The following is a 20,418-nucleotide window of genomic DNA, read 5'->3' on the forward strand; positions in this document are numbered from 1 at the left end:
ATACCTGCTGGCCTTCATCTGCTTGGTTCTTCCTCAGTTTTTTTCTCTTCTCTGACTGAAAAACTGCAAGGCTGACCAAGCCAGCTGGCCCAATCCTAACAGGGTGTGCCATTCCCAAATAGAGAGGTGTAAACTTCATCCATAGTAAAGGCTGTTGAGAAAGTCATGAGTCATCTCCCATTCTGCAAGTCAAATTCTTGACTATTTTCTCACTCCTGTTGATAGAATTGTAAATTACTTTAAAATAGCACTTAAAATTTGTAATTTTTTTGTACCAGCAAGTTCTTTGTGCTGTTAAGAGAAAGGTTGTGCACTATAGATATATGACTATGTTTCCCTATACAGATGTTGTCTTCCCTCAGATGGAGTTCTGTTGTCATTTGAAAGCTTAGTGGAAGGATTTTTGGTTTTATCATGATCCATGTCAGCCCTCTGCTACAGCTGCAGCATCAGGATTCAAGTTGTTTAAGCACTAAATTAAATTTTCACTTTTCATGTAGCTGTCATTTTTTCCAGTCCTCTTAATTCTTATCTTTAAATAAACAGTTTAAATATTTGCTTACTTGAGGTTAAAACAGTGCTATCTATCCCTGTCCTGTTGAGATAAGCTACTTGTTTGAAAGGCAGAAAGTTGAGATGACCAAGAAAATATTTAGAAGAAGGAGGCCTACAAGAGAGCTGGAGAGGGACTTTGGAGAAGGACCTGGAGTGACTGGACAAGGGAGAATAGATTTTAGCTGAAAGAGGGTAGATTCAGATTGGATATCAGGAAGAAATTCTTCCCTGTGAGGGTGGGGAGGCCCTGGCACAGGGTGCCCAGAGAAGCTGTGGCTGCCCCATCCCTGGGAGTGTCCAACGCCAGGTTGGACAGGGTTTGGAGAAACCTGGGCTAGTGGAAGGTGTCCCTGCCATGAAATGAAATGGGCTTTAAGGTCCCTTCCAACCCAAACCATTCTGGGATTTTAGTCTATGTTCTTCAGCTGCCCAGAGCTGAGGAAGGGGAAAAGGAAAGGGAAGCACAAAAGAGCTGCTGCATAAGCAGGATAAGAGAGGGCAAGAAAGATCCTGGCAATGAGGATTTCTAAATCCTCCTTACAAAGCTTAGGTTCAGCTAGGTCTAACCTTGGCCTCAGACTTTGAGAGTGGTGGTGCCCCATTTCCAGGGGAGAGTCACTGCTATGGAGTCCACCTGCACTTCAGGGATAGCCCAAACCAGGCTTATCCTGATGGTAATATTGATAGAGTGAAGTAGTTGGCTGCTAGTCAGTAGGGCAGAGAAGATAAATGTGTTTGCTTTAGCTTTGTTTTCTTCTGTACTTGCATAGTTTGGGGCTTTGAAACCACCTTTCAAAATATTTTTCCGAGGCACCTTCGTTTCCTTGTACCTGAGCCAGGAGCTTTCCAGCTTGCCAGTCCACCCCAGAGCACAGGGCCTGCTGCTCCTCAGCCAGTCTGATCCACAGTGGGGCTGGGGATCAAGTGTATCCATAAGAGGCACAAGAGTGATATTTGCAGAACTGCCTTGGGGCCCCAGTTGCCATCTCTGTATGTCACTGGTTGTGTTCCTATCTTTGCAAATTTTTTTTTCAATAAGCAAGAGAGTTTTCTTCTGATAACAAAATTCAACATTGGCACATGAGTGGTTTCCAAGCAGTGGCTGGATTTACTGAGCAGACAGGTGGGAGGAGAAGTGACAGCCCTTATCAGCACTAGGCAAAGGACTTGGGTTTCCACCCAAGTTTTTGCATCCTGTCTTCAGTTATGCAAGACTCTGGTGCCTATATGAGCATATTTTGTTGGATATGCAGGCAGAAATGCCAGGTGGATCTGTTCCAGCTACTGTGCTTGCACTTGGCAAAGTCTGGTCCTCTCACTTGCTCACCATGGGTTTATTAGAAGGCCCAAAGCTGGGTGAGGAGCACTCCTTGCTTGCCACTCACCTTCCTGCACATCTCCCTTGCTCTACAATCAGGCCTTTTGCTTCCCTTACAGCAGCACCACGTGGTCTATCTGTAGGTTTCTGCTCAGAAATCCCAGGATTTGTTGTCTTGTCCAAAACCTGGCTTCTCTGCCAGTTTTCCCCTTGCTGCTGCTCTGTACATCAGTGTGGGACCAGAGCCAGTGAGTCAGTGTGGAGGGTACCAGGGGCTGTCCTTCACCCTCTGTCAGCACAGTCCCTTTTAGAGCAGGTTGTGGTGACCTGCAAGGGAAAGGGATGCAACAGAGGCCGTGTCCTTGTGGTTTCCTTCTCTTGGAGAACAAACAGGATCTTGCATGTGATGCCAGGTCTGCGTGGGGTGGTATTGCCCAGGCTGTAAATCAGAAGTGAAAAGCCTCTCAATGCAGCTGAGAGTAAGCCAGGATGAGGAAAAGAAGAAGAAATGAGATGTTGAGGATGTTTTATTAGGGCAGGAAATGGGACAATGAGACACATGCAATGACACTATCTGGTATCCTCTTTCTCTGGTAATTATTTTGAGACCATGATCACACTCACTCTGGCAGGAGTTGGAAGTCCTGGAGATAATAAATTTCCCAAAACTTGGGAGTGCAATGGGACCAACTGGGCAGAGGAAACAAGCTCAAATTAATACTTCTGTCCAGCAAAGGCAACGGTATTAACCTTTTATAGGTAACAGAAATTGATAGAAAAGATATGGTTGTTCCAACCACAGAAGCACCTCTAGTTAACTCACTGGGCACCAAAAATCTGTCTTTTACCCACAAAGCTGTAAGAAACTGGGCTTCACACCTTCCAGGGCTTGTGGTTCCTTTACCATAAGGTGACCAGGCCCCAGCACAGGGCCTCAGGGGCAGCAGGAAGGCTCATCCTCCCTCCCTGTGCCCACTTGTGGGCCTGGCAGTACTGGTGGTGCTGAGGCTGAGACATAATAATCCCCAGAGTTCTGACACGTGTGGCCCTTCCAATCCAAACCATTCCATGATTCCATGATCATTCTATGATTCCTGGCCCTCTGTGAGCATCATTTGCGTTTTTGTGCATAACTTGCTTATTGGATGGTGGGCTCAGCCCAACATTAAGGCAGTCCCACCCACCAGCACTGCATCTGGGGGACAGAACCCACAGTCCCCCTGTGGCTGTCGCCCTGGGCACCCCCGTGATGGCAGCAGAGCCACCACTGCTGTGAGGTCAGAGCTGTGTGCCCTGTGGCACAGGGGCAGAACCCACGGCTGCCCCGGGGCTGCTGCACTGGGCAGACCCCACTGAAGGGGCTGAGGACACAGAGCTGAGCACAGAGCCTGGAGATGGCGAGGAAGGCTCCCCCCAGGAGACGTCGTGGGTCTGCCAGACGCTGCTTGGGCTGTGAGGATGAGGTGGCAGAGGTGACTGTGGAGTTGAGAAGCAGGTACGAGGTCGGCTGCCCCTGCCCGGGGTGTCACACTGGGGCAGTAGGATGGATGTGGCACAACGAGGTCAGTGGGGTTGGAGCAGCACGGGGAAGCTGACAGATCAGCCCTGTGGCATGCAAAGTCTTCCTTCTGTGGGGATAGGTCTAGGCCAAAAGCCTGGCTCACTTTGTGTGGGGAAGGGAAGGGTTTGGAGACCACCAGCACCCAGGGAAGAGGTGGGGGTGCCATGGTGGGGAGAGCAGCCTGTGCTCCCTCTCTAACAGCCACTGAGAGGTGCCTGCCAAGGGGAAGGTTTGGGTCAGGGGCCAGTGAGAAGGAAGACACAGGGTGAGAATTGGGCTGTGCTGCTGGAGGGGACTGCTGATACCAGCTCGTTTCTCTTCTCCTGGAAGCTGTGCAGATGCTCCCCTCACTGCAGCTCTGGTGAACCTTCATCTGGAAAGGGTCAAAGAAATTGCAAGTAAGCTCCTCACTGACACTTGCCGTGACATCCTCTGGGGTGAACTGGGAGAGCTGTGCTGTGCCAGAGCTCCAGCCCAGTGTCACTAGTGGCAGGAGAGGTGCAGGATGCTGCACTTTTCACCCCATGGAGGGATGTGTAGGGCCCAGTGCCCATGGCTGGCTCAGCATCCTACAGACAAGACCTCAAGAGACAGGCACAACTTTTCTATGGTTTCTTTACCCAGGGATGTTCTTGAGGCAGATTTGTCAACTGGCAGATGACCTTGTCTTCCTGGGGAGAAATCGTCTGAGCCCATACATCCTCAAGGCGTACGTACTGCGTGTTCCTGCTGTGGCCAGGGGGCAGGAGGGGGATGTCTGAGGGCCAGTGCAAGCAGAGGGGAGAACTGATGGTGTTCCTCAGCCAGCAGCCCGGGGCTCTCACCTGGGTGCTGTTGTGCTGCAGCCACTCTCAGGAAGCACCAAGGGCAAAGCCCCTTGGCAGTGTCACTGGCACACCAGAGCCAGAGCCCCCAGCTTTGGCTGTGGCAGGACAAACTGCCACGCAGCCAGGCATTTGGGGCAGGGCCAGGTGTCTGCAGGGGACTTTCCCCAGCTCTGGCAAGACATTGTGTAGGTCTGGGAAACCTCTGGGAGCAAAGCCAGGCAAGAGTCCTATGCTTCCCTGCTGTGAAGGGAGTTGCCCAAGACTTGGCTCATTGACAGCCCCAGGACTCCCTCTCTTTCAGGCAGAAGATGGTCCGGCAGAAGAAGAGCTTTAAAGTCTATGCCTTGTTGCTCTCAGTGTATCTTGGTGAGTTTTCATGAGCAAAGAGCTGAGAGCAAAGGCCTGGCTGTGCTGGATGCCAGCTCTCCTTTGGGGCCATTGTGTGTGGAAACTCCTGTGGCCCAAGTGCTTCCTGAGTGTGTCCTTGGCTGGGACTGACATTGAGATCACCAGTAAGACTTCCCAGGTGGTCTCATGGCCACGCTACTGCTGCAGCCACTGGACTGAATGGTGTGCAAGGCTGCAAGAGAAGGGTGGAGGTACTTCCAAGGCTGAACTGGGGATGCCCAGAGGGAAGGGGCTGTGCAGGGGGATGGATGAGGGGGCACCTCTCCTAGCCCATGCAGCCTGGTGCTGGCAGCAGTGAGGGGAAGCAGGGAGCAGCTCTGGGGCACTGAGCACACCTGAAGACTGAGCTGTGATGCCTGCTGAAGCCTGGGCTGATAGCCCCAGTCACAGGCACGTCCCCTCTCTGCACCCCCCCTTCCACACCCCTCAGCTAACCTGCTGCCTGACTCCCAAGGCAGCAGAGAGGAGACAATGGTCCCTCAGGGTTCGCTGCCAACCCTGTCCAGTAACAGTTCCTTCATGGTGTGAATTGCAGTTGGAGTTTTCTGTGGGACCTCTCTGCCAGCGTGGACACTGCTGACAAAGGGACTGATGCAGGTTGGTGACTCTTGTGGGACAGGCACCTTCTGCAAGAGAATGTTGCTGGTGGTGGCTGGATAAACCTCGGGCTCTTCTGCTTCCACACAGTGTGACCCAAAGAAGCAGCAGATTGTGCTGTGTCTTCCTAGGGAAGACTTCCTGGGAAGCCTGGTGGCTCTGGCAGTGGATGTTCTAATGGACAGTTTTCCCTTGCAGGAGCTGACAAGTGTATTTCCAGCAGGCTTGAAGACCTTCTGGTAAGAGATGTTTCCTGAAGTGGAGCTGGGTCTGTGTAGACGTGTTACCTGACCTTGCTCATTTTCCAAACAACAAAGGCTCCCGTACTTCCCTCCTGCCTTTGCCTTTTGCTCAGCTGTGGGATGGAGGGAAGCACTGGAGCAGCAGGAAAAGCACACGAGTGTCTCCTCGCTGACCTCAGGTGCTTCACCAAGCAGATGGGCTGCTCTGACAAGATCTACTTTTCTGTTCCTGCAGGAATTCAGACACGTTGACTGAAAACCAAAAGTTACAGCTTCTGCTGGAGGAGGTCGGTCAGCTGGGGGTGGAGATCAGTAGTGGGAAGAAAGTGACCCTGCATTTGGGGAAAGAGGCTTGGCTGGGCAGAACTGCCAAGGCAGCACTCCTTGGGGTTGTTGGTGGGGTCAGGCTGTCGTGGCCACGGGTGCTGTTGCTCAGTCCTCGTGGCTCAAGTCAGCACAGTCTCACAGCTCTGGGGCACAGCTTGCCCTGCATGTCTGACACCCAACTCTGCCTCTGTGGGCACTGGTGGCTGTGCTGAACTGTCCACTGACGTGGTCCTTTTCTGTGTTTGCTCACAGCTTTCCCAAGAATTGACCAAGATGACTTTGGAATCCTATGTCAAGACTGACTGGGCCCTGAAGAGCTCTGGTAGGGACACAAGCAGCCTGGTCTCCTTACCCTGTGCTTGTCTGTGTCCTGTCCTTGCCTTCAATAAGGGTGACTCTGGGGTTGGCCCCCCACATTCCTGTGCTGATGGCACAGGGATGACAGATGTTCCTGTGCTGGGTAGGGGCTCTCCTCCTCTCTGCTGCACTTGGAAAGGGAATGACTGGGTTGTTCTTTGCTGCCTCCCAGCACTCTAAGGCCTGTGGGAGAAGCAGTCACCAGCATGTGGCTGCTGTCATTGTCCCATTCAGCTGGGCACCCCACTGGTGGGGAGATGAGGACATGGAGCTGGACAGTGGCATCAGAAATGGTGTCTGAGCACCAGGCCCTCTCAGTCTGCAGCCCCTTGCAGCCATCTGCTCTCCCTTCCTTACAGGAGCCACCATTGACACTCAGAGAACTTCCCAGACCTACGACTGCAGAGAGAGTTGGGTCTGCAGGATTTTATACTTCTTCTGGACTGCCAACCCTCCTGATACTATTCTGCAGGTATCTCAGCAGAAATCATCAGTGCCAGTTTCCTTCCTTCCTGTGAAGCTGGGGACTGTTCTCAGGGGCTGCTCAAGCCACAGTGTAGATCAGGTTCCTCAAAGCAAAGCTGGAAGGCAGGGCTGGGCTTGCTGGGAAGCAGCAGTTCCCCTTCAGAGGGGAGTAGAGCTGAACTGAGCTGTACCTGCATGCTGCCCACAGTCCTCAGCCACAGCTGGGTGAAAGGCTTTCTTTCTACCTGGTGGCCCTGTGTTATGGTTTAGCTAAATTTCTTCATACCATCGTGTGGTTTTGGAGAAGTGCAGGGCACCACCACCTTTCCCCCACCACAAGGTGGGGAGTGGGGAGGGAGGAGGGGTCCCACGAGGAAAAATACTGCGAGAACTTAGGAGAATAAAGCTGCTGGCAGGATGGGAACTTGCTCTCTTTGGTTCCTGGGACTGCACCCCCAGCTTTTCTGTTATTGTTTGGTTGTTGTTTTGTTCTCTGTCTTTAGTAAAATTCTTATTCATTTTCATGCTCCACTCAAATGCCTCATAATTTAAAAAAAGTCATAATTTATGGGGAGGGGTTTTCATTCCATCAGAGGTCCTGCCTCCCGGGACACATTGTCAATAAACCAAGACACCCTGTTTCCACACTCATCCCTAAGAGCCACTTTTCACGGATGGGTGGTGGGAGCAGGGAGGATGCCCCACAGAGACCCTGGGCAGAGGTGTTTCTGCTTGGCCCTGATTAGGCTGGTTTCATAATCAGTATTCTCTGTCCTGTCATGCTGATTCCCCCTTTGGCTGGCAGGGAAGGCCTTCTACTTCTGTCCATTTCCTCACACGTGCCTTATGTTGAGGCTGAAATAGAGCCCACAGACACGCCAGCCCCAACACTTCAAACCACACGGGCAGCTGTGTTGGCCCCAACCTCTCACACTTCACTGCTCTCGCATTCTGGTTGCAGCCAAATGTTTCCCCAGGAAGCTGCTGGGCTTTCAGTGGGCATCAGGGCCAGGTGGTCATCAAGCTGCCAGCACGAGTCCACCCTACTGCCATCACAGTGCAGCACATCACCAAGGACGTCTCTCCAAGCGGGACCGTCATCAGTGCCCCCAAGGACATCGCTGCCTTTGTGAGTCTGCTGGGCACTCCTGGGGGGGTTCTGGGCCTGGGGGGAAGCCAGGACAGGGTCTTGCTTGCTTTTGTGTATCCTCTGAGCTTTGTGTCCAGCTCTCTCCTGAGCACTGTAGTGCCCAAGTGCAACACTTCAAGGGCTCGAGAGGTTCATCCTTCTTAAGACTTGTTCTGGCTAAGCACCTAAGGGTTCTTGGCCCAAATTCAAGGCAGAGCCTGAGCTCTACCCTAACCAGTCCTAGACTACTGTAGAGCCCCAGGAAAGGCTGGGTAGGTAGGTTTCCTCTTTGTTGGGATGGGTCTGAGCTGCTCTCCTCATGCTTTGCCCCCGAGGGAGTGGATGCAGCCGGAGAAGAGGAATCTCTCCTGGGGACATTCACCTACAACGTGGAAAAAGAGCCCATGCAGACTTTCCCTCTGAAGGTACACTCCATGCATGGGGGACAGATGCCAGGGAGCAAAATGGGTTTGCCTGCAAGTGCATGGCAGGAAGGGTGGGAAGGTTTCCTCCCTGGGCAGAGGGTCATGGACCACCTGACAGAGACCTGGAGGGGCTTGGAGGGCTGAGTTGCCAGATGCACATGCAGCCACTCCACCCAGGCAACAACCTCGTGCCATGGAGAAATGGGGATGAGTGGTGGCACAAGCTGTCAGGCATCACTGTTGCTTCCACCCTGTGACCTGCTGACAAGCTGGACAGTGTCCTCCCAGCACAGCATGCCCCTTCCCTGCCACTGCTCCCAGCCAGCCAGGAGGAAGGCAGGCAGAGGGGACGGCAGGAGCTCAGTGGGGTCACACACCAGCTGCATTGGAGCACCTCCCCAGCCCCTCTGACAGCACAGAGCAAGGGGCAGAGGGAAGGGAGGTGCAGCCCCAGCCAGGCTGGCATGCAGAGGATGATGCCAAGTGCCTTCCCTTGTCCCCAGCCTCCCCAGGAAGCCCTGGCACCAGCAACAAGCCTCAGATGTCCCCTGTTTCTCCACCTGCTTTCGGGAGCTTGTTCCTGAGCAGGAAGAGGGCTGCCAGGCTGCTGATTCCATGGTGATTGCACTGTGGCTTTTAATGCTCCCATTTTTGCTCTTCACAGGATGTGCTGCCTCCCAGAGCCTTTTCATATGTCAAACTTCTTGTGAAGAGCAACTGGGGAAACCCATGGTACACCTGCATTTACCGAGTGCAGGTTCATGGGAGGATGGAAACCCAGAAAGCCTCAGCCAAGATCCAAGATGAATAAGGAAGAAAATACAAAAGAAGAAAGGGCAGGGGGTGTGAGGGACTGAAAAAAAGTTATTAAAAAGTTATCAATAGCTTGGAATTATCCTGGGTGGGGCTGAGGGGGGGGGGGAGGGCAAATTCTGCCAAGGGGAGACACTGCACTGCCCCATTCCACTGGAGTCCAGAGCAAATTAAACCAACACCATGCAGCCACTGCATGGTTCATGGTCCTTCCTGGATCTCTGGCAGCTGGATCTAAGGTGGTAGCAATAATTCTCTCTTTCTCTCTCTCTCTTTCTTCCTCTTCCTTCTTCCTAATTTCCTTTTCTTGAGTATTTGGGTAACTTAAAGCTGGGGGGGGTTGGAATTTGCTAATTCAATGCTTTGTGAAATGCTTTATGTTGACTGAATGCTTATTTTAAGCTTTTACCAAGCTCCCTTATTTTCCAGAGTTTGCCAGTATGCTATTTTGGCCCTCTGAGAAGCATTGTAGTGTTTGTCCCGTGTGTGGCCTTGAAGCATAAAAGAATTGAAGGCCCCTTTTAATGAATCCACTGGATTTGGAAGCTTTTTGTCTTTTGGATGTAAAAACCCTTCAATGAGCTCGTGTGAAGAGCCTGGAACTTTACAAGGGGCAAGAAAGGAAATGGGGGGAAATGGTGTGGCAGCCCAATGCTGATTTTAGAGGATGCACATGGGACTGTGTCAGGGGAGTTTTAGGTAATATATTAGGAATCACAGAAACATTGAATCTCCTCTGTTGAAAGGGACCCACGAGGATCACCCCTTCAGGTCCTGCATCCAAGTCATTAATGAAGATGCTGAAGAGCAGAAGGCCTAAGATAGAGCCTGGGATGTTGATTTGGAAGCCAGTGCAGTTGACTTGGAAGTGACCTCGGCGTCACCATCCTGGCTGGAAGGTCTGTAGCAGACTCCCATGATGACATCTGCATTATTTGTTTACCCCTTGATTCTTACCCAGAGGTTCCCAACTGTGCCATTGCCAACTGGGAGCTCCAGACATTCCAACCCTTCCATCACACACAATGCCAAGTGCCACATCCACTGCCCTGCCTGCCCCTCCTGAAGAGCCTGTACCTGTCCAGAAGAACCAGGTGAAGAGTTTTCTGGGTGAAGAACCTTCTGGGTGAAGAAGCAGAGCCCAGAAGGGTGGTCAGGCACTGAAACAGGCTCACAGCACCAAGCCAGCTGTGAGACACAGGGTGTGCTCGTTGTGGTGGTCCCGTGCAGGGACAGGGGTTGCAGGAGTTGGACTCGTTGATCCTTGTGAGTCCCTTCCAAGGCAGGAGATTCCATGATTCTATGACTGGTTGTTTCCAACCCATCTCTTCTAAACACCTGACACAGTGATATATGTGTCCTGTCCCAGAAAAGGGAGAGTGGAAGCCACAAGTCCAGGGTTTAAGATGATGGCACAGTGCATGGAAACCTCTACTCCTTCACCACAAATGTGTAGGGAGAGACTAATTTGTGCCGTAGCTTAGCACTATTGACTAAAATAAATAAAGCCTTAGGCCCCAGGAATTGTATTTTAGCCTTTATTTGATCTGTAGAACTGTAAGCAGTAGATAAGGAAGTACAAGTAAAACTTTAACTACGGGATATCATGTAACCAAAGGCAACCAAATGTCTGCAGAAACAGACAAAAAGGGGGCCATGAGGCTGCTAGAAGGAATCAGAAGAGAAAAGCCCTGGCATGGCAAACAGGGTTGGATGAGCAGAAGTACCATCAGGAAACCAAGTGACCTATAGAGACTATAAAATCCTTTAGCAGTCGACAAGCAGGGCCCCTCTCTGGAGGCACCAAGCTCAAGCTGTAACTACCATTGCATAATAAACACAGCAGAAGAAGGAACCCTCTCTGATTCTTTTATGAAGCACAATTTAGGGACGAGCCCTGTTGCAGTGGCCTCTGTGTAACTCCTACCATAGTCTAGGTGGGGGCTGTATAATTCCTACAATGAGTGGGAAGGCTGAAACCCAGCAGTTGGAAGGGTCTGTGGAAGGATATGGTCTCAATTCCCAGTTTTCCACAGGCAATGTGGTGGCCTGTATGGTTATTTTTCTTAGGCTAGTTTTTCCTGTACTCCCACTGAATCTTTTCTTTTTGTTGCTCACTGTGCTGCCATTGTTGAACCTCATCTGCCTGGGTAGTTTCCCTTCTCCTCAGGCCATGGGAGGATCATGGGTTCCATCCTCCCAGAAGTACATGAAGGGCAAGAAGGGGACCTGAAACAGTCACCATGGATTGCCCACGGCCAGATTGTGGCTGAGCAACCTGATTGTCCACTAAAATGACACATCTAGTTCTGTGGCTGGAGGGAAAGCAGCAATTCCAACAAAATATCTTGGATAAGAAACTCCCTCAATCAGTTGCTCTGAGGCTCTGATGTCTCTCTTGACTGCACTGCCCTCAGATTTCTGGTTGTTAGTGTTTCATCACTGCACACAGCCCCCCCCACCACCTGCATCTGCACTTGCTTCACCCTTTTGCTGGTTTCCTAAAGCTCCCTGTGTCACCAAAATTTGGGAATGAAACTCCTTAAGATCAGTGTAGCCTTAGGCAGGCATTACTTTATTATGGTACCTGATGCAGGAGAGAGAGCTCCTGCCTAATGAGCATCCCTGGGTCAACACATAAATGTATTTATTAGACAGGATATACACATTCATCAGAAAAGTGTTGCAGTTTGTCCACCTTTGTTCATGGTCCACACTGGGCATTTCTGCATGTGAATCGCTTCTCTTTTGCACACTTTTGTTATTAATATTGTTGCTGTTGCTGTTACTGTTCATCTTCTTATCTCATTGCTGTTTCCAGTAAATTGTTCTTATCTCAACCCGTGATCTTTGCCTTTTGTGCCTCCCGTGGAGGCAGAGAGGGGAGCAGCTCATGGTCTTTTTAGTGGGAGTACTAAACTGGGGAATACCATTGCTAAACCATGACAAGGGGGGACACAGCCAGGACAGCTGACCCCCACTGGCCCAGCCCATATGGCATCATGCTCAATGTATAAAGCTGAGGGAAGGAGGAGGAAGGAGTGGGTCATGTGGAGAGGTGGTGTTTGTCTTCCCAAGCCACTGTTGGTACATGGTGGAGCCCTGCTTTCCTGGAGGTGGTTGAACATCTTCCTGCTGACGGGAAGAAGTGTGTTAAATATTTATTTTGCTTTGCTTGCATTGCATGGCTTTTGTTTTCCCCATTAATCTGTCTGTGTCTCAACTCACCAGTTTTCTCACCTTTAAACTTCCGATTCTCTCCCCCATCCTACCAGGTGGGAGACACTGAGTAACTCAGCAGAGTACTGGGGTTAAGCCATGACCCCCACACAGGGCAACCACAACCTCTGATCCATGATACTTGGAATAATATCAAACTGAGGACTGCTGGATTGTCTGTGGAATGCCTCAGCCTTGCAGAACCAGTGAAAGAGTTACTGGCACCTTCCAGGGATTTTTTTGGAGTTTGGCCCACTTCCTTATTGGCTTTTTACTGTAAAGACCGCCCAGACTTCCCAGTCGTGCTTGCTTAGCCAGCTGATCCTCCTCCTGAGGAAGGAATAAAAGGCAGTCCCTGGCACACAGACAGCTCAAGTTGCTTTGGCACATCTTGCTGTGGACTGCATGATGAGGAAGTCAATGCTGTTCCTCGGCTTCCTTCTTGCCTTCCTTGCTCTGGCTCTGCCAGGCACCCAGGGGAAAACCATCCCCCGATGTGAGATGGTGAAGATCCTACGTAGGAATGGATTTGAGGGCTTTGTGGGCAAAACTGTTGCTGACTGTGAGTATAATGAGCTGCTATTGGACCTCTCTGCCTCTACCACCCTTCTTCCTCTCAACTTCTTTGTGATGTTCCAGCAGCACTATTCTGTCTCTCCATTCCTTTGACTTCATCATGTCTCTTCCTCATCCTCTTCCTTGCTCCCTTGTATAGTTTACACGACAAATACCCAGCCAGAGCTTCATCCCTCCAAGCATTTCCCCATCCAATTCTCAAGCTTACAATATCCCCAGTTTAATTACTTCTTCAGCACTTCAGTCATCCTTAATCCTTCCACCTCTTTCCTTTTATTTACCCTGGGCATACCTTGATGTTCTCCTGTGGGATGTCTCCTCCTGCAGGGATGTGCCTGATAAACTACGAGAGCAGCTACGACACCAAGGCCTACAACAACAACGGGCCGAGCAGGGACTACGGCATCTTCCAGATCAACAGCAAGTACTGGTGTAACGATGGCAGGACAGCTGGGGCCAAGAATGCCTGCCAGATCAGTTGCTCAAGTAAGTGGTGGGACAGAACAAAGAGCCTTTCTTTGTCCACTCCTTGAAAGCACCTGCTCTGTCCATGATTCCTGCCCAGCAGCCGCTCCGGGCATTTCTATCCATGTGTCCTTCTATTCATCCATCTTCTCAGTGTCCCACCTTCCCTTCCTGATGAACACCTTTCCTTCTGCCAGTCTGTCCCTGCTCTTCCTCTGGCCCTCTTTCCTCCACACTGGCTTTTTCTCCTTTCCCTACAGAATTGCAAGATGACAATATTGAGGATGACATTCGGTGTGCCAAGAAGATTGCTCAGGAGGCTCGTGGCCTCACTCCCTGGTAAGATTTGCAGTGGACACTGGGGAAGAGTGGGTAAAGGAGATAAAAAAAATCCTGCTACTAACTGGGGGGGGGGAGAGGGAGCAATGGGTGAGAAGCTGTATTTGGTAAAGGTTAGCACAGTCCTTCTCCTAGAGCTGAAAGTAGTGAGGAGTCCTCACTTTCAGCACCTACTCTAGCTCCCTAAATTTCCCTCATCTCCCAGAGATCTCCCTTTTTGTTCTCTTCCCCCAGCTCCCTTAGATTCTTTCATGCCCACCTTTCTTCACCCAAGACTCTCAAAGACTAACCAAGTCTGTTTTTATAACCAATCCTCAAACTGCATAATGTATTTGTTCTCCAGGTACGGCTGGAAAAACCACTGCCAGGGCAAAAACCTGAGTTCCTTTGTCAAGGGTTGCTAAATCACTCCACAGGCATCGATTGTTTTCTCAGCATCACCAGAAGTGAAGAGTGAGAGTGTTTGGAACAGAGGCTACAGAAATGGATGGGTGTGGGGACTTAAAAGCATTTTATTAAGGTAGAGAGGTGCTGGCTATGCTGACTGACCCTGGGAGGCCTTTGTACCTCTGCAATGCAAATAGAGAACTTAGAGCTGATGGCTTAATACAAACAAGGCTTAGCAGCAGGGCACTACAGGTGGAATTTCAGCCATTTACTTGCATAATCCCATCTCAAGATTCTGTTACCTTAACTAACAGGGCTTTGCAACATTTAGTGTTTCTCTCTCTTTTTGTGTCTTTCTCTATTCTCTTTATTCTCCTTCATCCCTCCCTTCCTCCAGTCCTCCCTCCCCTTCCTTCATTTTTTTGCCCATCCTTATTGGAGTGTCTGAAGTGAGAAAATACAAAAATTGATGAATGCTGTATCAGACCTGCAGAATTGTGTTGCCTTATGATTATGACAGTCACTGACTATGGTAGGGAGTACAATTCACTGACAGAGAGAGAACAGAAACTATGATGAAACACAAACCTTGTTCCTTAAATTTGCCTGAGCATCTGCTCTTGGCTGGTGTGAGGGACAGGGTACTGAAACATGTGGACATCTGGCCCAGCTGAATGTGGCTTTTCTTGTCATCCTTTGAGGAAGTTGACCAAGCACAGCCTAGAATGCAGGCAGCATCCCTGTGAGGAAATTATGGGTTGGAAAGCCTATTGGGAAAGGGAAATGTTTTGCCATTTGGTTCATGAGTCCTTTTCCCAGAAGAAGGCTGGGTCCAGGAACAGTGCACAAATGGAAGGTGATGTCACTGAAACCATATTTGTTCTTGTGCTTTCTGCTTTGGGAGGCAGTGACTGCTTTGATGTTTATGCAATAAAGGGTTGCTTAAACTCTTGTCTGTGTGAATGTATAAACCAACTATGAAAGCCATGTTTGTTTAGATGGCTGAATCTTAAAAAAAAATGCTCAAAGTAGCCTTGCCAGAAGACCCTCTTCCCAAGTACAGGGCAGGCAGTGGCTCTTTCCCCTTCCATGACCCAAAGACTTCATTCCCTCATCAAATAATTCAGGGCAGAGCTATTTTACATACTGTCCATGACATTTTTGAGAAAACTCAAAAAAACTCCTTTGAGTCACAGCCTTACCTCGTCACTGTCTTCAGTGCAGGTATTTCCATCTGCAGGATTTGAGCAAACCTTCTTTTAAGGGGTTTTGTTTTGTGGGTTCAACCCTGGTACAGGGGTGCTTTCTGTCTACCTAAATATGAACACCACGTGTGCATCTCCACGGGCCATACTCAACAAGAGAAGATCAGGGGGTGTGGAAGTAAACTCTCTGCAAATGAAAACATGTCCCTGCCGCGGACTGACGGATCCTCCTGCAGCCCTGGAACCCCCGGTCCAGGCAGGAGCGAGGCCGAGCACAGGTGCCCAGCTGGGGTGGTGCATCCTCCCCTCCCCTGTGCACTCTTCGTCTCAGGGGCTCCTCATAAGCCTTGACTGTACAGTTACCCCAGCGGGGCGGGGAGAGGGGCAGGAGCGGGGCAGGAGCGGTATAGGGAGAGGGGCGGGAGCGGTGTAGGGAGAGGGGTGGGAGCAGGGCGGGGAGAGGGGCAGGAGCGAGGCGGGGAGAGGGACAAGAGAGGGTCAGGGAGAGGGGCAGGAGCGGGGTGGGGAGAGGGGCAGGAGCAGGGGAGGGAGAGGGGCAGGAGCGGGGCGGGGAGAGGGACAAGAGAGGGTCAGGGAGAGGGGCAGGAGCGGTGTAGGGAGAGGGGCAGGAGCGGTGTAGGGAGAGGGGCAGGAGCGGGGCGGGGAGAGGGGCAGGAGCGGTGTAGGGAGAGGGGCAGGAGCGGTGTAGGGAGAGGGGCAGGAGCGGGGCGGGGAGAGAGGGGCAGAAGCGGGCGTGGAGAGAGGGGCAGGAGCAGGGCGGGGAGAGGGGCGGAGCGGGACGGGGAGCGGCCAATGCAGTTTTTGGCTGGGCTCTGCTCGGCTCTGCTCGGCGGCAGGAGATGACCCCGAGGGGAGTCAGCCCCTGCCTTTGGGACCCTTCCCAAGGCCGTGCCCGTGCGGTGATGGAGCGGGCGGGGGAAGGATGCGAGGAAGAGGAGGATGGCTCTGGAGAGGTTTCCCGAGGCAGGAGGTGGGTAGGAAGGGCTCGGAGCGCTGCAGCGGGTGTGCTGGGGCCGAGCCGGGTCGGTGGGTGCCGGCACAGCCCTGTGCTAGCACGGGGGGAGGCTGCACACGGGGGGATCGGAGGGACCTCGGGGGTCCCCCCCAGCCCTGCCCGCGCCCCGCTCGCCCGCCCTCCTCCTCGGCTTCCCAGGGCAGGTGTTCCTCCTGGAGATCCCCGCTAGATGGGCCCCTTGGCCTTGCGGGAACGGCTCTTCTGCACGGGCAGCAGCGGGAATGCGGCTCCTGGCTTTCGCTTGGGGTTTAGGGGGGGAACGAGGGCCAAGGGAGAAGTGCGAACACACGTTGTGCAAGTTTCCTGCCTCACAAGGACACGGGGCTGGACCCCGATGCAGAAATGATTTGACTTTACTTCGCACAAAATATTAGAGTGGTGTAGGAGGGGGCATATTGCTAATTTAACCCTAGTGGAAGGTGCCCCTGCCCATGGCAGGGGGGTTGGGACAAGATGATCTTAAAGGTTCCTTCCAACCCAAACCATTCCGTGATTCTATGAACACCTTGAAGCCGAGGGCACCCTCCTCCCAAGTGCATCAAAACAGGCTGGAGCAGCTGCAGGAGTTGCTGTCCCGTGCAACCTCCCTGCCGTGGGCAGGGATCAGCTCCTTCCCTGGTCACTCCCTCCTGGCCCTCGGCACAGCAGGCTGCACACCTGGGAAGTCGTTTCCCTCCTCAGTGGAATGGGGAGCAAAGGAAATGGGGAACAAAGCAGAGGAGAGGAAGCTGTGAGTGAGGCAGTGCGGTGCCATGGGTGGAGCAGCACCCTGGGATGCACGGGGTCGAGTGGGGCACAGCCAGTCTGTCCCACCCACTGTAACATCTGTAGCACCATTTACTGTGGGACATTAAGGTAAGTAATTAGATTGCTGCAGTTATTTTGCTGACAGTCTAGGAAACACCAGGAAAACCCCCAGGAACAACACTTCCTCCTGCCTCAGTCCCCTGCTGTGAAAGGTGCTGATAACTTGCCTCTGTCCTTGCCCTAGCTCAGGAGTTACCTATTCATACCATTCATCCAGTTGGTCTTTCCCAAACCCAGCTTGACTTGCCAGGACACAATCCGACCTAGACTTGTGGGGTTCCTGCATCCCCTGGCATCCTCCATATCCTGTATGCAGGACTTACCTCTGTAAGGCTGAGCAAAGGGTTGTTTGAGTGACCGGTGTCAGCCAAGGGTTTCCTCTGTGCCTCCAGAAAAACAAGCCAGAGCACTTTTTGGACTTACCACAGTTTCGCAGAGCTCTGAGACTGGGGTCTTCAGTCAGTGAAATGGACCCAGCCCCAAAGGCCAGTGATCACATGGGCTAGGCTTGGGTGAGCAGCGTGCACCAAGTGAAGGTGAAATCCTGCAGAGAGGGGGCTGATCGGATTAGGGAGGGGCAAACTATCTTTGGGAACTGGCCAGAGCTGGGTTCTCCATCTCACCCCCAATAGTGTGATTCAGTAAATACACATGGCTTCCCAGTGCAGGCCAGGAAAGCCAGGGGAACTGGGGAGAGAGCTGACCTGGGACACAGGCACTTCTCTCTCGGAGGCCGTGTGCCCAGCGCCGGGCAGCCCGTCCCACCCCCAGCCCGGGCAGCGGCACGCGAAGCACTCGCCCAGCTCCCCATGTGCTGGGTAAAGAGGCAACAGCTGCAGGGGCCCTTCTGCTGCCTCAGGAGCTGGGACAGCACCCAGAGCCAGGCTGGGATCTAAATTTAACCTCGTGCTTTGTGTGTTTGGACATGCGAGTGCAGGCTCCAGCCCCCAGTCCCCCACCGCCTGCCCCGCCGCACGGAGGGGACGGGGACCCAGCGGGGCTCCAGCTGGCTGGGACCTGAGGAAGAGGGGCTGGGCCGTGGGGCAGGAGGGGGAGAAACGGCGGGGGGAGCAACACCATGGAGCCTGCTTCTCCCCAGGATGACGGGAAGAAGAGGCAACAGAAGGAGAAGTCCAAAAAGCCGGTGCCACCAGTAGCCCCTCGGCCACCCAGGGCTCTGTTCTGCCTGACCCTGGAGAACCCGCTGCGGAAGGCCTGCATCAGCATCGTGGAGTGGAAGTATCCTCTGGCTGGAGGCACCTGGGAGCACGTGTGTGTGTGCCTGTGAGCAGGGTGCTGGGGGTCAGGAGAGCTGTCAACCTGCTTCAAGCCTGTGCTGGGTGTCTCACCAGGTCTGTAAAAGGCAGTGAGGCACTCAGGGAGCCCTGGTAGGAGGTGTTGGCTGTGCAAACTGGGGCGTGAGTAGGTTGGTGGGGAGAGCTGGGGCTGAGGAGCAGGTCAGGCCATGGGGACCTTGGGTGGGGTGGTGCAGGGACAGGCAGGAACAGCCTGGGGAGAAGGGAGAGAACATGCTGTGTGCTGGGGAGAAACGGGACAGCTCGCTGAGAGGGGAGGGCGTTTGGTGCGTGAGGAGGGGGCACAGTGCCCATCCTGGGGTGGGGATGGGGTCAGGCTGGGGGAGCTGAGGGTGGAGCTGAGACAGCAGGTCACCTGGGGAGAGAGGTTTAGGGTGGGTAACGAGACCCTGGCGGGTTGCTTGGGATGGCTCTTTGTGTGTGTCACCTCTTGCCTGATCCCACAGCTGTGCTCTGCACCGAGGGGGGCCTGGCCAGTATCCCCCATATCCTTGCTGACACCATTGTCCTCTCAGCTCCCCTTCCCATCCCTCCCTGGCACTCCTGTCACAGGGTGAAGGCTTTTGTGGGTGATACTGCTCAGAGGGAGGGTCCCTCTGTGTGTCTTTGACTTAATGGAGGGATGGGGTTTGGGTGTTGCTCTTTGATCTTTTCACTGGGGCATTGTAGCTCAGAAACACCAAAATGCCATATTTCTGCCATGCATCCAGGAACTATTGCTTTGTTCACCTATATTTTATATAAGGGAAGAGAATGGAAAATGAAACACTTAACTTTGATTTCAGCAAAACATTCGGGCTCAAGTAAAATGATGGACTCTGGGAAATGGAATGAAGTTCTTCCACCATGATTTCCTCATTTCAGTTGCTGAAACTTATCTGTGTGTTCCTGGCCTTGGTGGGATGATCCCAGCCCTGGCCAGGCTTTACTCCTCTTGGAGGTGGCTTGATCATCTTAGGCTGGCTGTGTTGCTGTGCACACAGTGCCATGGGGACACCAAAACCATGCCCAGGGAGTGGCTGGCAGGTATGAGGGCATGCTCACAGCTCTGCTGGTACTGGAGTTTGAGCCCTTGTTCCTTTACTGCAAAGGGACTCTCTGCCCTTCAAAGGAGTGGGAGCAGAGCCAAAATTGGGGAATTCTCATTTTCTGTTTCTCTAGAAAAAGAACTAGGCTGTTCTACGAGCCCATGGAAGGGAACTGTGCCTGTGTCTTAAATAGGCACTGAGTAGGGAAGAAACTTCCCCATCCTCCCAAGTGGCAGGGGAAGAGCTGGAAATAGGACTTACATCTTCCAGCATGGTCCAACACATTCCTCCCCCTGGGCCAGCACATGCCAGAGCCAGTGCATAGCACAGTGGGGGTCTTTCCCACATCAGTGCTCTGGAAGGGGAGAGGGGAGGGGAGAGGTGGGTGCCCCACCAGAAAGGTGGCTTGTGCAGGTGGTTCTGACCTGTGCAGGACAAATGGTCCAGGGAATCAGGTTTCTCCAGGGCCTTGGCTGTATTTATACCCTGATCACCTGGCTGCCCTCGCTCAGGGATCAGGGTGTGCGAGGCACGACAGGGTCGTTCCAGTTCCTGGGGGTTGTTATGGTCTGCGGGGCCAGGCAGGCTGCCAAGGGGAGATTAGCTGTGACCATCTTCTCTGGGGATACCTGGCCCCTGGGTTCAGCCATTGCTGCTGAATAGCTGCTGCTGTCAGAGCACAAAGCTGAGCCACAGCAGTGGGACAGGGTCTTTTTCGGGCAGTTGGAGGGCAGGGAGTGTCGCTCCACTCAGCCCAGGGCAGGTGAAAGCCAGACTGCCTTGAAGCAGAGTGGGTTTTATGCTGAAATTTGCTCACATCTCAAAAAACATGTTTGTTAGAACAAGAAAATCTGTGTGTTCTGCAACTTTATGGGTACTGTGTGCACAACAGCTCGTCCAGCAACTCGACAGTTATTGGCACATGTGATGTCACCCTGGAATTCCAGGTCGTTTTGCAACCAGGAGGACTTCAAGGCAGATGGGTGAGGAGTCTGGGGACCCTGGGGGACCACAGA

The 20,418-nt window shown here is 52.5% G+C and overlaps 3 protein-coding genes and 1 long non-coding RNA gene across 8 annotated transcripts in view; 3 read left to right on the plus strand and 1 right to left on the minus strand.

The window, feature by feature from the left end:
* Positions 1–1,640: 1,640 nt before the first annotated feature.
* LOC135402420 (uncharacterized) lies at positions 1,641–3,120 on the minus strand. The gene is made up of 2 exons (XR_010425124.1): positions 2,753–3,120; positions 1,641–2,312 (listed from the first exon to the last, which is right to left on the minus strand). It is a non-coding gene; the product is annotated as an uncharacterized LOC135402420 (long non-coding RNA).
* Positions 3,057–9,095, plus strand: LOC135402418 (SUN domain-containing protein 5-like). Of its 2 annotated transcripts, none has more exons than XM_064635546.1 (12): positions 3,057–3,368; positions 3,765–3,832; positions 4,059–4,143; positions 4,563–4,627; positions 5,205–5,266; positions 5,465–5,505; positions 5,744–5,795; positions 6,088–6,157; positions 6,552–6,664; positions 7,635–7,786; positions 8,122–8,211; positions 8,876–8,989. In XM_064635546.1, exons 1-11 carry the CDS (start codon positions 3,268–3,270, stop codon positions 8,207–8,209), a joined length of 897 nt encoding a protein of 298 aa, XP_064491616.1. In that variant the 5' UTR covers positions 3,057–3,267; the 3' UTR covers positions 8,210–8,211; positions 8,876–8,989. The 2 variants fall into 2 exon arrangements, with proteins under 2 accessions (XP_064491616.1, XP_064491615.1); XM_064635545.1 differs by having other exon boundaries at positions 3,065–3,368; positions 7,619–7,786; positions 8,876–9,095.
* A 3,511-nt stretch (positions 9,096–12,606) lies between these two features.
* Positions 12,607–14,957, plus strand: LOC135402419 (lysozyme C-like). The gene is made up of 4 exons (XM_064635547.1): positions 12,607–12,805; positions 13,147–13,305; positions 13,545–13,623; positions 13,967–14,957. Exons 1-4 carry the CDS (start codon positions 12,649–12,651, stop codon positions 14,025–14,027), a joined length of 456 nt encoding a protein of 151 aa, XP_064491617.1. The 5' UTR covers positions 12,607–12,648; the 3' UTR covers positions 14,028–14,957.
* A 1,136-nt stretch (positions 14,958–16,093) lies between these two features.
* The window catches only part of CACNA1S (calcium voltage-gated channel subunit alpha1 S), a 44,562-nt gene continuing 40,237 nt past the window's right edge, over positions 16,094–20,418 (plus strand). For 2 of the 4 annotated variants that reach the window (XM_064636097.1, XM_064636099.1), the window contains exon 1: positions 17,986–18,297. In XM_064636097.1, the coding sequence (XP_064492167.1) occupies positions 18,137–18,297 (161 nt within the window). In that variant the 5' untranslated portion in view covers positions 17,986–18,136. Of the gene's footprint in view, positions 16,207–17,985; positions 18,298–20,418 lie in introns of those variants that run through there. The other 2 variants (XM_064636098.1, XM_064636096.1) reach the window with 2 other exon arrangements.

Source organism: Pseudopipra pipra, chromosome 25 (assembly GCF_036250125.1).
Source record: "Pseudopipra pipra isolate bDixPip1 chromosome 25, bDixPip1.hap1, whole genome shotgun sequence".
Lineage (NCBI taxonomy): Eukaryota > Metazoa > Chordata > Aves > Passeriformes > Pipridae > Pseudopipra > Pseudopipra pipra.